Here is a 22206-nt window from a genome sequence, read left to right as displayed (position 1 = left end):
AGCGCGAGGAGCAGCGTAGAGGGGGAGCGCGGGGAGCAGCGTAGAGGGGGAGCGCGGGGAGCAGCGCAGAGGGGGAGCGCGGGGAGCAGCGCAGAGGGGGAGCGCGGGGGGGAGCGCGGGGAGCAGCGCAGAGGGGGAGCGCGGGGAGCAGCGCAGAGGGGGAGCGCGGGGAGCAGCGCGGGGGGAGTGCGAGGAACAGCGCAGAGGGGGAGAGCGAGGAACAGCGCAGAGGGGGAGAGCGAGGAACAGCGCAGAGGGGGAGCACGGGGAGGGTGAGGAGCAGCGCAGGGGGAGAGGGCGAGGAGCAGCGCAGGGGGAGAGGGCGAGGAGCAGCGCAGAGGGGGAGAGCGAGGAGCAGCGCAGAGGGGGAGAGCGAGGAGCAGCGCAGAGGGGGAGCGCGGGGAGCAGCGCAGAGGGGGAGCGCGGGGAGCAGCGCAGAGGGGAGCGCGGGGAGCAGCGCAGAGGGGGAGCGCGGGGAGCAGCGCAGAGGGGGAGCGCGGGGAGCAGCGCAGAGGGGGAGCGCGGGGAGCAGCGCAGAGGGGGGAGCGCGGGGAGCAGCGCAGAGGGGGAGAGCGAGGAACAGGGCAGAGGGGGAGAGCGAGGAACAGGGCAGAGGGGGAGAGCGAGGAACAGCGCAAAGGGGGAGAGCGAGGAACAGCGCAGAGGGGGAGAGTGAGGAACAGCGCAGAGGGGGAGCGCGGGGAGCAGCGCAGAGGAGGAGCGCGAGAAGCAGCAGCACAGAGGGGGAGCGTGAGGAGCAGCGCAGAGGGGGAGCACAGCAGCAGCGCAGAGGAAACTGTACCTTGTCCTTCTCGTTAGAACTCAAGTCCAGAAGTAAATGCAAATACTGGAACTGCCGAGCTGGGCGAGTTAAGATGAGATCTCTCAGCGTGGACATCCCCAGGTAACTGCGACCCTGGGAAGAAAGCAAAGAGGATCAAGACCAACTGAGGAAATCCTCCTAAAGGACGATACCACTGAAGATAGATACTGGCTGCACAGGGATTACTTATTTCAGGCTGTATAATATGACTGGGTTATATAGGGGGATTCTACTCACTGAGAATAATCCCACTCATCGTCATAGAAATAAAATTCTACTTCCTGAGAATAATCCTACTCATTGTCATAGAAATCCGCTTTGTGATCCCATCATATTTTACCTATCACCGGACCTCATTAATCACATTCCATCCATAGACAAAATCAATGGTTGGGGGTTAATGTGGCCCCGGCAGGGCAGTACCTCGTCCTCGCAGTATTTACGGACGACGTCCAGCGCAGAGTCTGTGAGCAGCGGAGCCTCCAGGACAACTTTTGTGAAGACCCTAACAGGATGGAAAACATCACAATGTCAGAATGACAACACGAGAACATTGTGTCCTGGAGCCGGCACCGCCCGGCACTGACCCGTCCCTCTGGTCCGGCCGCTCCTGCAATCCTGTCAGAATCCCAATCAGACACTCCTGATATCCCTCTTCTCCTGCCCCGGACTGATATTCACAATACTCCTGGAAGAGCCAAGCAAGAGCCAGGTCCAGACGTCCACGAGGGTCCATGAGAAAGTGGCTCAAGACCTCAGCCTTCAGTGAAGTGTCGAACAGAGTCACCAATCGCGCCAGAACCTTCACCCGCATCTGTAAAGAAGAGAGATTAAAGGCCATGGACCCTTCTGGCATGGAAACAATGGCTGCCTGATGTCAGAGGTAAACTAAGGTTCAATCTTCATTCCTCAATGAATCTCAAACCTGATATGCGGCATCCGGAACATAGTTTTATACTGATATTCTGTGGAGCCCTCCGTGTGATCTCCAGTGTACCCGTCCCTGTCAGTAATCCATGCTGGATGTGATCGCCGATGGATCTGTCCCTCCCAGTAATACATGCTGGATGTGATCTCCCATTGAACTGTCCTTCCCAGTAATACATGCTGGATGTGATCCGCCATTGATCTGTCCCTCCCAGTAATACATGCTGGATGTGATCTCCCATTGATCTGTCCCTCCCAGTAATACATGCTGGATGTGATCTACCATTGACCTCGCCATCCCAGTAATACATGCTGGATGTGATCTAACCATTGACCTCGCCTTCCCAGTAATACATGCTGGATGTGATGTCCATTGATCTCATCCTCCCAGAAATACATGTTGAATGTGATCTCCCATTGATCTCGTCCTCCCGGTAATCCATGCTAGATGTGATCTCCCATTGATCTGTCCCTCCCAGTAATACATGCTGGATGTGATCTCCCATTGATCTGTCCTTCCCAGTAATACATGCTGGATGTGATCCGCCATTGATCTGTCCCTCCCAGTAATACATGCTGGATGTGATCCGCCATTGATCTGTCCCTCCCAGTAATAAGTAAAAGAGAAAAATGTTCCAGCTTCTTGATAAAATGTAAAACTTTAATCCATCATATAAAATAGTAGAAGACACACTCCTGGGACAATGCCATATCACAAGTGAAGAAAGCACTTTCTTCACTTGTGATATGGCATTGTCCCAGGAGTGTGTCTTCTACTATTTTATATGATGGATTAAAGTTTTACATTTTATCAAGAAGCTGGAACATTTTTCTCTTTTACTTGGATCTGCACTACGTCGAGTCAGGACGAAGTTCCGTGCTCCTTGCACATATCGGTGAGCTGGCTTTTTTCTTTCTTTGTACTTAACCTCCCAGTAATACATGCTGGATGTGATCTCCCATTGATCTGTCCCTCCCAGTAATACATGCTGGATGTGATCTCCCATTGATCTGTCCCTCCCAGTAATACATGCTGGATGTGATCGCCCATTGATCTGTCCCTCCCAGTAATACATGCTGGATGTGATCTAACCATTGACCTCGCCTTCCCAGTAATACATGCTGGATGTGATCTCCCATTGATTTCGCCCTCCCCGTAATACATGCTGGATGTGATCTCCCATTGATCTCATCCTCCCAGAAATACATGTTGAATGTGATCTCCCATTGATTTCGCCCTCCCAGTAATACATGCTGGATGTGATCTCCCATTGATCTGTCCCTCCCAGTAATACTTGCTGGATGTGATCTCCCATTAATCTGTCCCTCCCAGAAACACATGCTGCATGTGATCTCCAATTGATCTGTCCCTTCCAGTAATACATGCTTGATATGATCTCCCATTGAACTGTCCCTCCCAGTAATACATGCTGGATGTGATCTCCCATTGATTTCGCCCTCTCAGTAATACATGCTGGATGTGATCTCCCATTGATCTCATCCTCCCAGAAATACATGTTGAATGTGATCTCCCATTGATCTGTCCCTCCCAGTAATACATGCTGGATGTGATCGCCCATTGATCTGTCCCTTACATGCTGGATGTGATCTAACCATTGACCTCGCCTTCCCAGTAATACATGCTGGATGTGATCCGCCATTGATCTGTCCCTCCCAGTAATACATGCTGGATGTGATCCGCCATTGATCTGTCCCTCCCAGTAATACATGTTGGATGTGATCGCTCATTGATCTGTCCCTCCCAGTAATACATGCTGGATGTGATCTACCATTGACCTCGCCATCCCAGTAATACATGCTGGATGTGATCTAACCATTGACCTCGCCTTCCCAGTAATACATGCTGGATGTGATGTCCATTGATCTCATCCTCCCAGAAATACATGTTGAACGTGATCTCCCATTGATCTCGTCCTCTCGGTAATCCATGCTAGATGTGATCTCCCATTGATCTGTCCCTCCCAGTAATACTTGCTGGATGTGATCTCCCATTAATCTGTCCCTCCCAGAAACACATGCTGCATGTGATCTCCAATTGATCTGTCCCTTCCAGTAATACATGCTAGATATGATCTCCTTCGGACCTTTCCCTCTCAGAAATACAGGCTGGATGTGAACAAGGCAGGCAGTGTGCTGCTAGATCAGTTTCAGAAGACATTATGGAAGAAATTATGGAAATTGTTTAACTTTGGATTTACAAAGGAAAGGCACAATAACACAACAGTGCGAATATGTGTACAGCCAATAAGATTCAGCAAAAAATCCAAAAGGACAGAGGAAAAAGAATAGGAAAAGCCTTTTACCTGAGCGGCCCCGCTGCCCCCCACACTGCGCTCCGCCTGTAATATCCTGTGTACTGCAGTCAGCTTTAGGTCTTTGACCTGAGACTCCGTCAACGGCTCCAAGACTTCCTTCAGTTTGAAGATCTTCTTACGTCCTATGGCTCCAGCCGCCCTGCAAGGAGATAAGCAGTTAATATGGCAAACACTGTACGGCAAGGTGCACAGTCTGCGACCAGCGTCTTCTCACTTGAGCTGCGCCCCCGGCAGGAGGGGCTCCGGTCTTTTTTTGGCAAGTGGGGCTCCTAAGTCACCCGTGACACTGTTTGCCTGGTAGCCCACCACGGAGATGGCCTGGCCCTGGGTAAGCAGGGAGGAGACTCTTCTTTTGATAATTAACCCTTCTGGTTTCATACTTTCCTCCTCCACCAATTCCACTGCAGATTCCTGAGTCTTTTCCTTTTCCACACCTACAGAAGGACAAAGAAAGCGTGAGTGGGGGCAGAAGGGTCCAGTCTAGGAATCGGCTGCTGGTCGGGGCGGAGGGCTACAAAATGTAACCTGTGTACAAGTGATGAGAAGAAGTGACGGAGGCGATGGGCAGCAGATACTGGTGATGGAGGGGCGGGCGGACAGCAGATACTGGTGATGGAGGGGCAGGCGGACAGCAGATACTGGTGATGGAAGGGCGGGCGGACAGCAGATACTGATGATGGAGGCGACAGGCAGCAGATACTGGTGACGGAGGGACGGGCGGACAGCAGATACTGGTGATGGAGGGGCAGGCGGACAGCAGATACTGGTGATGGAAGGGCGGGCGGACAGCAGATACTGATGATGGAGGCGACGGGCAGCAGATACTGGTGACGGAGGGACGGGCGGACAGCACATACTGGTGACAGAGGGGCGGGCGGACAGCAGATACTGATGACGGAGGGGCAGGCGGACAGCAGATACTGATGACGGAGGCGACGGGCGGTCACCAGATACTGATGACGGAGGCGACGGGCGGTCACCAGATACTGATGGGATTTACCTTTCTCTTTCCTTCATTCACTTTGCATTTTGTTAATCCTATATAATAATCACCAGTTGGGACTTCCGGCCGCTGTCCCCGAATCCCATAAGGCACCGCGGCAGTGTCACTTGCACAGGCGCAGTTCGTGGCAGCATAAAGGGTGTCGGGCAGTTGCTGGCCAGTGCTGCGGGTGTCTCTGCTGCCCAGTGGTGCTGTATGGGTGTCTGGCGCTACCCGAGATCTAATCTCTAGAGATCTTGGTCCTGAGATCACCATCTGCGCATGCGCCGCCCCCGGAAGCAGCCATATTCCTGGAGACGACAGCACATGGAACCGTGGAACTGCCGGGGCTCTGGCCTGTCGCAAAATGTCGGCAGAGCCCCGGGCAGCCCCATACACCCACGCAGCACCGCCGGGCAGCCGGACACACCCACAGCAGCACAAGACCCCCCGCAGCAGCACGCCGCACATCCGAACACCTCCTCATCCATGCCTGCGGCCTGCAGCATCACCCCACTCCTGCCTCCTCCAGTAGGGACCCTGGGACCCTGCTTCACCGCAGCCACCACCCCCGGTAAGCAATAAGATGCAAGGGTTATAAGAAGCACCACCATGTTATTAAAATATATTTTTTCTTATTTTTCTCCTCAAAATTTGGGGAGCGTCTTATAATCCGAAAAATACGGTATATTGGAAAGCAAATGGTGTGAGACATGTCGGCTGCTGTCAGCACCACTAAGCCTACACAGATGTCAATGTCATCGCACTCCCGATGCGACAGCACCGGGCCTGTTTCGGGATGATAATCTGTTGTGGCTGTATGATGCGAGTTACTGTGCAGCATTTATTACACACCTGCCTAACACTTCTGCACAGTACTGTAACACAAAGCGGAAGTGCGGAGTGTCGGGACGTCCCTGCAGGTTGGCACATTGTAACCTCCCAGCCCCCATTACATCAGCCAGTTCCCCCCGCCATCAGTTCCCGCCAGTTTACCAGGTCCAATTCCAGCGGCTGTCATCTGTGTAGCCATGAGACGGGCAAGGTGCCGAATCTGAGCGTCCGTTCCGGCAGACTCCACTGGGGTGTAAGTGGACTGGAAGGAGGCGGGCATCGTATCTGGCAGGTAGACCATACTGATGAGGACCTGAAGACAAGGCGGACAGTTCAGGATTAGCTCAGACACGGCAGGTGGAAGCCAGGACACGAGGACAATAAGGATGACTGCACACGAGAAACTATCAGCAAGATATAAAAAAGCAAAAACACAAAACTGCTCACTTACCAGATTGGCCACACTTTCTGGAGTAAGTAAAGGACGCAGGAAATCAGCAGTGATGTCAGTGGCAGACATGGTGCTGGGGGCAGCAGGGGGTAAGGAGGTGTGCGGGACGGGGTCCTTTTCATCATCATCATCTGCCAAGGGAGCATCTGTAAGAGACCGGCGCCATTAGGTCACATCACATTCATCTGGTGGGAAAATAAACTACACAAAGCACGAGAAGTGAGAAAAGGGAAAGTGCAAGTCCTATACGGTAACGTTATAGCTATTCTAAAATAGGGGTAGTATTATAGTAGTTATATACTTGTACATAGGGGTAGTATTATAGTAGTTATATTCTTGTATATAGGGGCAGTATTATAGTAGTTATATTCTTGTATATAGGGGCAGTATTATAGTAGTTATATTCTTGTACATAGGGGCAGTATTATAGTAGTTATATACTTGTACATAGGGGCAGTATTATAGTAGTTATATTCTTGTACATAGGGGTAGTATTATAGTAGTTATATTCTTGTACATAGGGGCAGTATTATAGTAGTTATATTCTTGTACATAGGGGCAGTATTATAGTAGTTATATACTTGTACATAGGGGCAGTATTATAGTAGTTATATACTTGTACATAGGGGCAGTATTATAGTAGTTATATACTTGTACATAGGGGCAGTATTATAGTAGTTATATACTTGTACATAGGAGCAGTATTATAGTAGTTATATTCTTGTACATAGGAGCAGTATTATAGTAGTTATATTCTTGTACATAGGGGCAGTATTATAGTAGTTATATTCTTGTACATAGGGGCAGTATTATAGTAGTTATATTCTTGCACAGAGGGGCAGTATTATAGTAGTTATATTCTTGTACATAGGAGCAGTATTATAGTACTTATATTCTTGTACATAGGGGCAGTATTATAGTAGTTATATTCTTGTATATAGGGGCAGTATTATAGTATTTATATTCTTGTACATAGGGGTAGTATTATAGTAGTTATATTCTTGTATATAGGGGCAGTATTATAGTATTTATATTCTTGTACATAGGGGTAGTATTATAGTAGTTATATTCTTGTATATAGGGGCAGTATTATAGTAGTTATATTCTTGTACATAGGGGTAGTATTATAGTAGTTATATACTTGTACATAGGAGCAGTATTATAGTAGTTATATACTTGTACATAGGGGCAGTATTATAGTAGTTATATTCTTGTACATAGGAGCAGTATTATAGTAGTTATATTCTTGTACATAGGGGGCAGTATTATAGTAGTTATATTCTTGCACAGAGGGGGCAGTATTACAGTAGTTATATTCTTGTACATAGGGGGCAGTATTATAGTAGTTATATTCTTGCACAGAGGGGGCAGTATTATAGTAGTTATATTCTTGTACATAGGGGGCAGTATTACAGTAGTTATATTCTTGTACATAGGAGCAGTATTATAGTAGTTATTTTCTTGTACATAGGAGCAGAATTGTAGTAGTTATATTCTTGTACATAGGAGCAGTATTATAATAGTTATATTCTTGTACATAGGAGCAGTATTATAGTAGTTATATTCTTGTACATAGGGGCAGTATTATAGTAGTTATATTCTTGTACATAGGAGCAGTATTATAGTAGTTATATTCTTGTACATAGGAGCAGTATTATAGTAGTTATATTCTTGTACATAGGAGCAGTATTATAGTAGTTATATTCCTGTACATAGGAGCAGTATTATAGTAATTATATTCTTGTACATAGGAGCAGTATTATAGTAATTATATTCTTGTACATAGGAGCAGTATTATAGTAATTATATTCTTGTACATAGGCTTAGTATTATAGTAGTTATATTCTTGTACATAGGAGCAGTATTATAGTAGTTATATTCTTGTACATAGGAGCAGTATTATAGTAGTTATATTCCTGTACATAGGAGCAGTATTATAGTAGTTATATTCTTGTACATAGGAGCAGTATTATAGTAGTTATATTCTTGTACATAGGAGCAGTATTATAGTAGTTATATTCTTGTACATAGGGGCAGTATTATAGTAGTTATATTCCTGTACATAGGGGCAGTATTATAGCATTTATATTCTTATATAGGGCCAGTATTATAGTAGTTATATTCCTGTACATAGGGGCGGTATTATAGTAGTTATATTCTTGTACATAGGGGCAGTATTATAGTAGTTATATTCCTGTACATAGGGGCAGTATTATAGTAGTTATATTCTTGTACATAGGAGCAGTATTATAGTAGTTATAGTCTTGTACATAGGGGCAGTATTATAGTAGTTATAGTCTTGTACATAGGGGCAGTATTATAGTAGTTATATTCTTGTACATAGGAGCAGTATTATAGTAGTTATATTCTTATATATAGTGGCAGTATTATAGTAGTTATATTCTTATATATAGGGGCAGTATTATAGTAGTTATATTCCTGTACATAGGGGCAGTATTATAGCATTTATATTCTTATATAGGGCCAGTATTATAGTAGTTATATTCTTGTACATAGGGGCAGTATTATAGTAGTTATATTCTTGTACATAGGAGCAGTATTGTAGTAGTTATATTCTTGTACATAGGAGCAGTATTATAGTAGTTATATTCTTGTACATAGGGGCAGTATTATAGTAGTTATATTCTTGTACATAGGGGCAGTATTATAGTAGTTATATTCTTGTACATAGGGGCAGTATTATAGTAGTTATATTCTTGTACATACACTATGTAAGTGATCTATTTTTCTACTTATAGACAAGAGCTTTAGCTTTGAGGTGCCTTTTTGTAGGTGTGAGATTTATTTATTAATTGAGCATGTTTATATAACAGCAGATAGTTTATCTATGTAACGTAGCATTTGGCACCTATCATGAGATAGTTTGGCAAAGGAGTGTTGCCTTGCCTTGTGCTATAAGCTCAACGTGTACTGTGTCTAGTGAGACCTATGATTCATACAGGTGTTATTTTTGATATTCTGGGTAATCTGTGTTCCTCACGTTGGAGGTAATTCTTTTTAAAATAATTTGTATATGTTCCATCTTGTGATTATTAATAAAATATTATTATATGAATTTATTTTTGTGCATTGTGTGATGTGTCATTGTTCGCCCTTTAACAGCGACTATTGACCAATTTTTGATTATGGTGGTTTCGTAACACAATGATAATAGTAGGATCACAATACTAGTGGATTTAATTCTTGTACATAGGGGCAGTATTATAGTATGCATCTTGTCCTTCACATGCGCCGCTGTCACCAGATAATCAATGTCATTCACCTCACTTATTGGTGGTTTTTATGTTATGGCTGATCATTGTATATTCTTATTGTTAGGCCGGGATCACACATGCAAGAAACACGTCCGTGTCTCGCATGTGAAAACCAAGCTCTGGCGCCGGCACTTGGGAGCGGAGCGTGCGGCTCCATGTGTTGCTATGGGGCCGCACGCTCCGCTCTGGAGTGCCGGCGCCAGAGCTTGGTTTTCACATGCGAGACACGGACGTGTTTCTCGCATGTGTGATCCCGGCCTTATTCTCCATCTCATCCCTTTTCTTAGTCTTCAGAAAAGTAACAATATAACTGAGCCACAAGTTTTCTGCCCCTAACGTTTGTCTTTTCAGCTGCTGCCCATCATTCACTGCTGCTACCGATCCCTCTGGTAACCACAATTCCCCGGTACTTCTGTTCCTCTAGGATTAAAGAAAGGCTTCAATCATAGGACTGGTACCAATGGTTTCCACCAGTATGATGTAGCGTCACTGTAACCCATTACCTGCCATCACCTTACCTGTTCGGCTCTTCTTCTGGCCTCCTTCGCCACCCTCTCTGGTCCTCTTGCGGTTAAGTTCCCTGGGTGGTGGCAGGTGGCGAGTAATCTCTGCCTGTCCGGTCCCCAGATCCATTAGCAGGGTGCTAATTGGCCCCTGATATTCAAGAGACGACGGGTGCCGGAGCACGTTGAGCAGCTGTAACTTCAGGTTTTTCCTAACGCTGCTCACTTGAGATTTGGCCAGAGTTGGAGGTAAGTTTGCTGCAAGAGGAAAAAAAAGTCAGAAGAAAAAGAAACGACAAAGAAGGCAAGAAAAAGTGAGCCCCCTCCACCTGCCTGCATCAACATGCCCACTTAAATTGTGCCACCACCCCACTACTGTACTGCACCGGCCCCCACCTGCCCTCATATACTGTGCCACCACCCCACCACTGTACTGCACCGGCCCCCACCTGCCCTCATATACTGTTCTACCTCACCCCCCACCCGTGCTGCATGCGCCGAAAGGCCTCTCCCCGTATTACATGCACCGCACCGGCCTCTCCCCGCATTACATGCACCGCACCGGCCTCTCCCCGTATTACATGCACCGCACCGGCCTCTCCCCGTATTACATGCACCGCACCGGCCTCTCCCCGTATTACATGCACCGCACCGGCCTCTCCCCGTATTACATGCACCGCACCGGCCTCTCCCCGTATTACATGCACCGCACCGGCCTCTCCCCGTATTACATGCCCCACACCGGCCTCTCCCCGTATTACATGCCCCACACCGGCCTCTCCCCGTATTACATGCCCCACACCGGCCTCTCCCCGTATTACATGCCCCACACCGGCCTCTCCCCGTATTACATGCCCCACACCGGCCTCTCCCCGTATCACATGCCCCACACCGGCCTCTCCCCGTATTAGATGCACCGCACCGGCCTCTCCCGTATTACGTGCACCGCACCGGCCTCTCCCCGTATTACATGCACCGCACCGGCCTCTCCCCGTATTACATGCACCACACCGGCCTCTCCCCGTATTACATGCACCGCACCGGCCTCTCCCCGTATTACATGCACCGCACCGGCCTCTCCCCGTATTACATGCACCGCACCGGCCTCTCCCCGTATTACATGCCCCGCACCGGCCTCTCCCCGTATTACATGCCCCACACCGGCCTCTCCCCGTATTACATGCACCGCACCGGCCTCTCCCCGCATTACATGCCCCGCACCGGCCTCTCCCCGTATTACATGCACCGCACCGGCCTCTCCCCGTATTACATGCACCGCACCGGCCTCTCCCCGTATTACATGCCCCACACCGGCCTCTCCCCGCATTACATGCGCCGCACCGGCCTCTCCCCGTACTACACATACGTCACATTCGATATCTTACCATGTAGAGTTTCATAGGCTTGGATGACGTCCGCCATGAACATGGGTCTCTGACGAGCAATTGATGCCAAAGAACCGAGTGCCGCAGTGAGGTTGATGCTGGAGATGGCAGGGTGAGCCATGAATTTCAGGAGTTCTTTGAGAGCTTGTTTCCCGACATCTCGTAACATATCTACAGAGAACAAAGGACGAGCAGATATCGAGGAGCCAATCTTCCCTACATTACCCAGCATGGCCAGTAGAGACGTCGCCTTCTTCCATCCCGCCCGGGAACAGGTAGCTAAGCCCCGATACCTGACGATTCGATGACTGTGACAGTAAAGGGCAATGTCAGCACTTACTGTACTTCAGGTAGGAGTGATCTGTAGGAATCTGCTCCAGGCTGATGTCGCCCTCCTGCCTCTTGGGGATTTCACTGTCTTGGGTGCGAGGGGACAAAGTCACAATCAAACTCTCCACAAACTTCACGGCATGTGTGCGGATCCCATCGTTGTCAGACTCCAGGAGTTGGAGGATGTCGATGGCCATTTCAGTTACCAGATCCCAGCAGGACTCTTGGCGATCCGATGTAGGGCGAGATCGGGCGACCCACTGTACGGAACAAGAGAAGATGGAGAAAATGAGAGGCGCTGCAGACAATCACCAGATGAAGTCACAGTCCCATGTACAACAGTATGAAGCTAAAACCCTGCAACGCTCCAGCTCTGAGGTTCGGGAACGGCTGCATGACGTCTGAGACACCACCCAAGGGAACAACTGGTAAGAAACCGCTCAGACGCAAACATGGGTGACAAGTGCCCGCTCTGCAGCACAGGGAGTCTGTCACTCCCAAATGAACCATTTATACATGTGCGTCCTGCCCCTATAACCTCAGACTTGTGGTGGGCACCGCCCGGGCTTCTACTAAGTCTTCATGTATCTAACACACACTCGCTGGGTTATGTGCCGTCACCAAGATATAAGAGGACGAGCGTCACAAAAACGAGGACGGAGCCAAGTAGGATGTCAGATTTAACCAACTAGTATTTTACTGCAAACTGATCCAAAAAATGGAGTTGATGCACAAAATTAACAAGGCAAGCCTGGAAACAGATGGGCGCCACCTCAGCATGTTATCTTATGGGAGGAGTAAGACTGGTCCCAGGGGTTGGAGGACAGATGCAGCAGAGCTGGAGAAGTGCTGGTCTCCAGGTAGTGTCCTTCCCTGCCAGGGTCCACTGCGATACCCTGTGATGGTGCCGGCACCGGGATAAGATCACTTTGAGGAGGCTCTACCCTGCCCCATCCCCCTGGAGGACGCGAGCACTGACCTGTAGGGCCACTTTGTAGAGATGGGTCATGGTTAGGATGGACTTCTTCACCACATTCACGTTCTCGTCCTTCAGCAGCATGTGCAGATTAGCGATCAGCTTCACGAGAAGCTCGTTATCCAGTTTACTGCCAGGCAAGAAGACATGAGTGACCCAAACTGACAATTCCTGCAGAGACAATCCCCGAAGAGCGAACCCCCAGGAGACGCCGCACGACTCCCATCAAAAGCCACACCTGTCCCCCCAAGAGCAGAGAATCCCACCACGTGTGTCAGACTCACCAGGCTTCTTCTATGAAATTCACCACAAACTTGCGAACGTCTACAGATCTGTCTGCCTGGAAAGCGATGATCTCCTGCAAAATGGGCAGACGTCGGGTCAGAACCTGCGCCGCCCACACCTCCGCCGCGCACACCGCCCCCAACCAGCACTTACATCCAGGAAGTTATCCAGCAGCGTCGGCTCCTTGTTTATGATCAGCTCTTGGACCTGGAAATAAATGAGACACATAAGCTCTGAAGACCAGGCACAGCCACTCCGGGCGGAGGAAGGACCCACCTGCTTCAGCATTGTGATCTTGGAGTCGTTGGTGGCCAGGGCGGCCATGTTCAGCAGTTCTACCACCTGAAAACAAGATCACATCGAAACACATGAAACATGAAAAACTGAGCAGGAACACGATGCTCATCTCCAAATAATACCCCAGAAAAAGCAGAAGAATGGGAGAGGGGTCTACAACAATGCACCAGCTAGGGGCTCAGGAAGGCAAGACTGCTCCCCCTGCTGGCTGTATCAGGAAGGGCTCAGCCGGGGTCTCATCAGAAGAAGCAGCAGCTCCGACAAGTCACAAAGTACAGGAGACGAGAACTGCGCAAATCTACAGTCGTCACCGGCGCTGCATCCACAGACTGAGCCAACACCCCGCGCCACCGGAAACCCAACCACGTGATCCCATAATGCCCCTCTCCGCACACCCTTACCTTCTCCGAGGTGCAGACGCTGTCAGAGGCCTCATTATCCTGGGTGAAAAACTGGTAGGCCACGCTGACCGCCATGATGGAGAGGAGGCCACGCAAGTCTAGAATACAGACAATGGAGCAGAGGTCACCTGCAGTCCTATGTAACACCACAGATAGAGTGATAACCCCCCCCGAGTACAGATCATATAGTAGATGTCACCTGCAGTCCTATGTAACACCACAGATAACACAGTGATAACTCTGAGTACAGATAATGTAGTAGATGTCACCTGCAGTCCTATGTAACACCACAGATAACACAGTGATAACTCTCTGTGTACAGATAATGTAGTAGATGTCACCTGCAGTCCTATGTAACACCACAGATAACACAGTGATAACTCTCTGAGTACAGAATGTAGTAGATGTCACCTGCAGTCCTATGTAACACCACAGATAACACAGTGATAACTCTCTGAGTACAGATAATGTAATAGATGTCACCTGCAGTCCTATGTAACACCACAGATAACACAGTGATAACTCTCTGAGTACAGATAATGTAGTAGATGTCACCTGCAGTCCTATGTAACACCACAGATAACACAGTGATAACTCTCTGAGTACAGATAATGTAGTAGATGTCACCTGCAGTCCTATGTAACACCACAGATAACACAGTGATAACTCTCTGAGTACAGATAATGTAGTAGATGTCACCTGCAGTCCTATGTAACACCATAGATAACACAGTGATAACTCTCTGAGTACAGATAATGTAGTAGATGTCACCTGCAGTCCTATGTAACACCACAGATAACACAGTGATAACTCTCTGAGTACAGATAATGTAGTAGATGTCACCTGCAGTCCTATGTAACACCACAGATAACAGTGATAACTCTCTGTGTACAGATAATGTAGTAGATGTCACCTGCAGTCCTATGTAACACCACAGATAACACAGTGATAACTCTCTGAGTACAGATAATGTAGTAGATGTCACCTGCAGTCCTATGTAACACCACAGATAACACAGTGATAACTCTCTGGGTACAGATAATGTAGTAGATGTCACCTGCAGTCCTATGTAACAACACAGATAACACAGTGATAACTCTCTGAGTACAGATAATGTAGTAGATGTCACCTGCAGTCCTATGTAACACCACAGATAACACAGTGATAACTCTCTGAGTACAGATAATGTAGTAGATGTCACCTGCAGTCCTATGTAACACCACAGATAACACAGTGATAACTCTCTGAGTACAGATAATGTAGTAGATGTCACCTGCAGTCCTATGTAACACCACAGATAACACAGTGATAACTCTCTGAGTACAGATAATGTAGTAGATGTCACCTGCAGTCCTATGTAACACCACAGATAACACAGTGATAACTCTCTGTGTACAGATAATGTAGTAGATGTCACCTGCAGTCCTATGTAACACCACAGATAACACAGTGATAACTCTCTGAGTACAGATAATGTAGTAGATGTCACCTGCAGTCCTATGTAACAACACAGATAACACAGTGATAACTCTCTGGGTACAGATAATGTAGTAGATGTCACCTGCAGTCCTATGTAACAACACAGATAACACAGTGATAACTCTCTGAGTACAGATAATGTAGTAGATGTCACCTGCAGTCCTATGTAACACCACAGATAACACAGTGATAACTCTCTGAGTACAGATAATGTAGTAGATGTCACCTGCAGTCCTATGTAACACCACAGATAACACAGTGATAACTCTCTGAGTACAGATAATGTAGTAGATGTCACCTGCAGTCCTATGTAACACCACAGATAACACAGTGATAACTCTCTGTGTACAGATAATGTAGTAGATGTCACCTGCAGTCCTATGTAACACCACAGATAACAGTGATAACTCTCTGAGTACAGATAATGTAGTAGATGTCACCTGCAGTCCTATGTAACACCACAGATAACAGTGATAACTCTCTGTGTACAGATAATGTAGTAGATGTCACCTGCAGTCCTATGTAACACCACAGATAACAGTGATATCTCTCTGTGTACAGATAATGTAGTAGATGTCACCTGCAGTCCTATGTAACACCACAGATAACAGTGATAACTCTCTGTGTACAGATAATGTAGTAGATGTCACCTGCAGTCCTATGTAACACCACAGATAACACAGTGATAACTCTCTGAGTACAGATAATGTAGTAGATGTCACCTGCAGTCCTATGTAACACCACAGATAACACAGTGATAACTCTCTGAGTACAGATAATGTAGTAGTCACCTGCAGTCCTATGTAACACCACAGATAACACAGTGATAACTCTCTGTGTACAGATAATGTAGTAGATGTCACCTGCAGTCCTATGTAACACCACAGATAACACAGTGATAACTCTGAGTACAGATAATGGAGTAGATATCACCTGCAGTCCTATGTAACACCACAGATATGACGCAGTGATAACTCTCTGAGTACAGATAATGTAGTAGATGTCACCTGCAGTCCTATGTAACACCACAGATAACAGTGATAACTCTCTGTGTACAGATAATGTAGTAGATGTCACCTGCAGTCCTATGTAACACCACAGATAACACAGTGATAACTCTGAGTACAGATAATGGAGTAGATATCACCTGCAGTCCTATGTAACACCACAGATATGACGCAGTGATAACTCTCTGAGTACAGATAATGTAGTAGATGTCACCTGCAGTCCTATGTAACACCACAGATAACAGTGATAACTCTCTGTGTACAGATAATGTAGTAGATGTCACCTGCAGTCCTATGTAACACCACAGATAACACAGTGATATCTCTCTGTGTACAGATAATGTAGTAGATGTCACCTGCAGTCCTATGTAACACCACAGATAACACAGTGATATCTCTCTGAGCACAGATAATGTAGTAGATGTCACCTGCAGTCCTATGTAACACCACAGATAACACAGTGATATCTCTCTGTGTACAGATAATGTAGTAGATGTCACCTGCAGTCCTATGTAACACCACAGATAACACAGTGATAACTCTCTGAGTACAGATAATGTAGTAGATGTCACCTGCAGTCCTATGTAACACCACAGATAACACAGTGATAACTCTCTGAGTACAGATAATGTAGTAGATGTCACCTGCAGTCCTATGTAACACCACAGATAACACAGTGATAACTCTCTGAGTACAGATAATGTAGTAGATGTCACCTGCAGTCCTATGTAACACCACAGATAACAGTGATAACTCTCTGTGTACAGATAATGTAGTAGATGTCACCTGCAGTCCTATGTAACACCACAGATAACACAGTGATAACTCTCTGAGTACAGATAATGTAGTAGATGTCACCTGCAGTCCTATGTAACACCACAGATAACACAGTGATAACTCTCTGAGTACAGATAATGTAGTAGATGTCACCTGCAGTCCTATGTAACACCACAGATAACACAGTGATAACTCTCTGTGTACAGATAATGTAGATGTCACCTGCAGTCCTATGTAACACCACAGATAACAGTGATAACTCTCTGAGTACAGATAATGTAGTAGATGTCACCTGCAGTCCTATGTAACACCACAGATAACAGTGATAACTCTCTGTGTACAGATAATGTAGTAGATGTCACCTGCAGTCCTATGTAACACCACAGATAACACAGTGATAACTCTGAGTACAGATAATGGAGTAGATATCACCTGCAGTCCTATGTAACACCACAGATATGACGCAGTGATAACTCTCTGAGTACAGATAATGTAGTAGATGTCACCTGCAGTCCTATGTAACACCACAGATAACAGTGATAACTCTCTGTGTACAGATAATGTAGTAGATGTCACCTGCAGTCCTATGTAACACCACAGATAACACAGTGATATCTCTCTGTGTACAGATAATGTAGTAGATGTCACCTGCAGTCCTATGTAACACCACAGATAACACAGTGATAACTCTCTGAGTACAGATAATGTAGTAGATGTCACCTGCAGTCCTATGTAACACCACAGATAACAGTGATAACTCTCTGTGTACAGATAATGTAGTAGATGTCACCTGCAGTCCTATGTAACACCACAGATAACACAGTGATAACTCTGAGTACAGATAATGGAGTAGATATCACCTGCAGTCCTATGTAACACCACAGATATGACGCAGTGATAACTCTCTGAGTACAGATAATGTAGTAGATGTCACCTGCAGTCCTATGTAACACCACAGATAACAGTGATAACTCTCTGTGTACAGATAATGTAGTAGATGTCACCTGCAGTCCTATGTAACACCACAGATAACACAGTGATATCTCTCTGTGTACAGATAATGTAGTAGATGTCACCTGCAGTCCTATGTAACACCACAGATAACACAGTGATATCTCTCTGAGCACAGATAATGTAGTAGATGTCACCTGCAGTCCTATGTAACACCACAGATAACAGTGATAACTCTCTGTGTACAGATAATGTAGTAGATGTCACCTGCAGTCCTATGTAACACCACAGATAACACAGTGATAACTCTGAGTACAGATAATGTAGTAGATGTCACCTGCAGTCCTATGTAACACCACAGATAACACAGTGATAACTCTCTGAGTACAGATAATGTAATAGATGTCACCTGCAGTCCTATGTAACACCACAGATAACACAGTGATAACTCTGAGTACAGATAATGTAGTAGATGTCACCTGCAGTCCTATGTAACACCACAGATAACACAGTGATAACTCTCTGAGTACAGATAATGTAGTAGATATCACCTGCAGTCCTATGTAACACCACAGATAACACAGTGATAACTCTCTGAGTACAGATAATGTAGTATATGTCACCTGCAGTCCTATGTAACACCACAGATAACACAGTGATAACTCTGAGTACAGATAATGTAGTAGATGTCACCTGCAGTCCTATGTAACACCACAGATAGCAGTGATAACTCTCTGAGTACAGATAATGTAGTAGATGTCACCTGCAGTCCTATGTAACACCACAGATAACACAGTGATAACTCTGAGTACAGATAATGTAGTAGATGTCACCTGCAGTCCTATGTAACACCACAGATAACACAGTGATAACTCCCTGAGTACATATAATGTAGATGTCACCTGCAGTCCTATGTAACACCACAGATAACACAGTGATAACTCTCTGAGTACAGATAATGTAGTAGATATCACCTGCAGTCCTATGTAACACCACAGATAACACAGTGATAACTCTCTGAGTACAGATAATGTAGTATATGTCACCTGCAGTCCTATGTAACACCACAGATAACACAGTGATAACTCTGAGTACAGATAATGTAGTAGATGTCACCTGCAGTCCTATGTAACACCACAGATAGCAGTGATCACTCTCTGAGTACAGATAATGTAGTAGATGTCACCTGCAGTCCTATGTAACACCACAGATAACACAGTGATAACTCTGAGTACAGATAATGTAGTAGATGTCACCTGCAGTCCTATGTAACACCACAGATAACACAGTGATAACTCCCTGAGTACATATAATGTAGATGTCACCTGCAGTCCTATGTAACACCACAGATAACACAGTGATAACTCTGAGTACAGATAATGTAGTAGATGTCACCTGCAGTCCTATGTAACACCACAGATAACACAGTGATAACTCCCTGAGTACATATAATGTAGATGTCACCTGCAGTCCTATGTAACACCACAGATAACACAGTGATAACTCCCTGAGTACATATAATGTAGATGTCACCTGCAGTCCTATGTAACACCACAGATAACACAGTGATAACTCTCTGAGTACAGATAATGTAGTAGATGTCACCTGCAGTCCTATGTAACACCACAGATAACACAGTGATAACTCTCTGAGTACAGATAATGTAATAGATGTCACCTGCAGTCCTATGTAACACCACAGATAACACAGTGATAACTCTGAGTACAGATAATGTAGTAGATGTCACCTGCAGTCCTATGTAACACCACAGATAACACAGTGATAACTCTCTGAGTACAGATAATGTAGTAGATATCACCTGCAGTCCTATGTAACACCACAGATAACACAGTGATAACTCTCTGAGTACAGATAATGTAGTATATGTCACCTGCAGTCCTATGTAACACCACAGATAACACAGTGATAACTCTGAGTACAGATAATGTAGTAGATGTCACCTGCAGTCCTATGTAACACCACAGATAGCAGTGATCACTCTCTGAGTACAGATAATGTAGTAGATGTCACCTGCAGTCCTATGTAACACCACAGATAACACAGTGATAACTCCCTGAGTACATATAATGTAGATGTCACCTGCAGTCCTATGTAACACCACAGATAACACAGTGATAACTCTCTGAGTACAGATAATGTAGTAGATGTCACCTGCAGTCCTATGTAACACCACAGATAGCAGTGATAACTCTCTGTGTACAGATAATGTAGTAGATGTCACCTGCAGTCCTATGTAACACCACAGATAACACAGTGATAACTCCCTGAGTACATATAATGTAGATGTCACCTGCAGTCCTATGTAACACCACAGATAACACAGTGATAACTCTCTGAGTACAGATAATGTAGTAGATGTCACCTGCAGTCCTATGTAACACCACAGATAACAGTGATAACTCTCTGAGTACAGATAATGTAATAGATGTCACCTGCAGTCCTATGTAACACCACAGATAACAGTGATAACTCTCTGAGTACAGATAATGTAATAGATGTCACCTGCAGTCCTATGTAACACCACAGATAACAGTGATAACGCTGAGTACAGATAATGTAGTAGATGTCACCTGCAGTCCTATGTAACACCACAGATAACACAGTGATAACTCTCTGAGTACAGATAATGTAGTAGATGTCACCTGCAGTCCTATGTAACACCACAGATAACACAGTGATAACTCTCTGAGTACAGATAATGTAGTAGATGTCACCTGCAGTCCTATGTAACACCACAGATAACACAGTGATAACTCTCTGTGTACAGATAATGTAGTAGATGTCACCTGCAGTCCTATGTAACACCACAGATAACAGTGATAACTCTCTGAGTACAGATAATGTAGTAGATGTCACCTGCAGTCCTATGTAACACCACAGATAACACAGTGATAACTCTCTGTGTACAGATAATGTAGTAGATGTCACCTGCAGTCCTATGTAACACCACAGATAACACAGTGATAACTCTCTGAGTACAGATAATGTAGTAGATGTCACCTGCAGTCCTATGTAACACCACAGATAACACAGTGATAACTCTCTGTGTACAGATAATGTAGTAGATGTCACCTGCAGTCCTATGTAACACCACAGATAACACAGTGATAACTCTCTGAGTACAGATAATGTAGATGTCACCTGCAGTCCTATGTAACACCACAGATAACACAGTGATAACTATCTGAGTGCAGATAATGTAGTAGATGCCACCTGCAGTCCTATGTAACACCACAGATAACACAGTGATAACTCTCTGAGTACAGATAATGTAGTAGATGTCACCTGCAGTCCTATGTAACACCACAGATAACACAGTGATAACTCTCTGAGTACAGATAATGTAGTAGATGCCACCTGCAGTCCTATGTAACACCACGGATAACACAGTGATAACTATCTGAGTGCAGATAATGTAGTAGATGCCACCTGCAGTCCTATGTAACACCACAGATAACACAGTGATAACTCTCTGAGTACAGATAATGTAGTAGATGTCACCTGCAGTCCTATGTAACACCACAGATAACACAGTGATAACTCTCTGAGTACAGATAATGTAGTAGATGTCACCTGCAGTCCTATGTAACACCACAGATAACACAGTGATAACTATCTGAGTGCAGATAATGTAGTAGATGCCACCTGCAGTCCTATGTAACACCACGGATAACACAGTGATAACTCTCTGAGTGCAGATAATGTAGTAGATATCACCTGCAGTCCTATGTAACACCACAGATATGACGCAGTGTCGCCCCCTTTCTCCCGCTCTCATTACCGGGCAGGCCCCTCCATTACTATTCCACAATGGTTTATTACCGGTTGTGCTCACGTTTCGTCTCCCCTCGTCGGTTTCAGTCCTGGTTGTTCTCACTTCTCCTCCCGACAATTCCCAGCCGGCGCGGCCATGTTGCGCTGCCCAGTGACGTATTTCCGCTTCCGGTGCTCACGTCCTGTCCTCTGCTGTGTGCACTCGGAGCGGCGGTCACGGTCGTTGATCTGTTCCTAGACCTGAGCGGATAACGGGCGCCGATGTCTGCGGGGAGGGAAGATCGCAGCGGCCGGGGGGAAGGGGTTAATAGCAGAAAGCGGAGAGGAAATGTCACTAAGAGAACATGAGAGATTGTGTCACCTACATCTCTTGTGACGTCATCAGTAGTGTC

The 22206-nt window shown here is 46.0% G+C and overlaps 1 protein-coding gene across 2 annotated transcripts in view; it reads right to left on the bottom strand.

Moving 5' to 3' along the window:
* The window catches only part of SYMPK (symplekin scaffold protein), a 28522-nt gene extending 6520 nt beyond the window's left edge, over positions 1-22002 (bottom strand). The window contains exons 1-16 of one of the 2 annotated variants that reach the window (XM_069746191.1): positions 21863-22002; positions 13806-13903; positions 13384-13449; positions 13261-13314; positions 13107-13180; positions 12826-12952; positions 11857-12106; positions 11517-11687; positions 10147-10389; positions 6354-6499; positions 6065-6215; positions 4301-4520; positions 4075-4225; positions 1411-1637; positions 1247-1328; positions 803-916 (exon numbers count right to left, since the gene is read on the bottom strand). In XM_069746191.1, coding sequence (XP_069602292.1) covers positions 803-916; positions 1247-1328; positions 1411-1637; positions 4075-4225; positions 4301-4520; positions 6065-6215; positions 6354-6499; positions 10147-10389; positions 11517-11687; positions 11857-12106; positions 12826-12952; positions 13107-13180; positions 13261-13314; positions 13384-13449; positions 13806-13880 — 2151 coding nt within the window. In that variant the 5' untranslated portion in view covers positions 13881-13903; positions 21863-22002. The remainder of the gene's footprint in view (positions 1-802; positions 917-1246; positions 1329-1410; positions 1638-4074; positions 4226-4300; positions 4521-6064; positions 6216-6353; positions 6500-10146; positions 10390-11516; positions 11688-11856; positions 12107-12825; positions 12953-13106; positions 13181-13260; positions 13315-13383; positions 13450-13805; positions 13904-21862) is intronic. The other variant, XM_069746192.1, reaches the window with a different exon arrangement.
* Between the last annotated feature and the right edge of the window lie 204 nt (positions 22003-22206).

Source organism: Ranitomeya imitator, chromosome 2 (genome assembly GCF_032444005.1).
Source record: "Ranitomeya imitator isolate aRanImi1 chromosome 2, aRanImi1.pri, whole genome shotgun sequence".
Classification (NCBI taxonomy): Eukaryota; Metazoa; Chordata; class Amphibia; order Anura; family Dendrobatidae; genus Ranitomeya; species Ranitomeya imitator.
The sequence above is the reverse complement of the archived record's forward strand: the minus strand, read 5'-3'. Positions and strand labels throughout refer to the sequence as shown.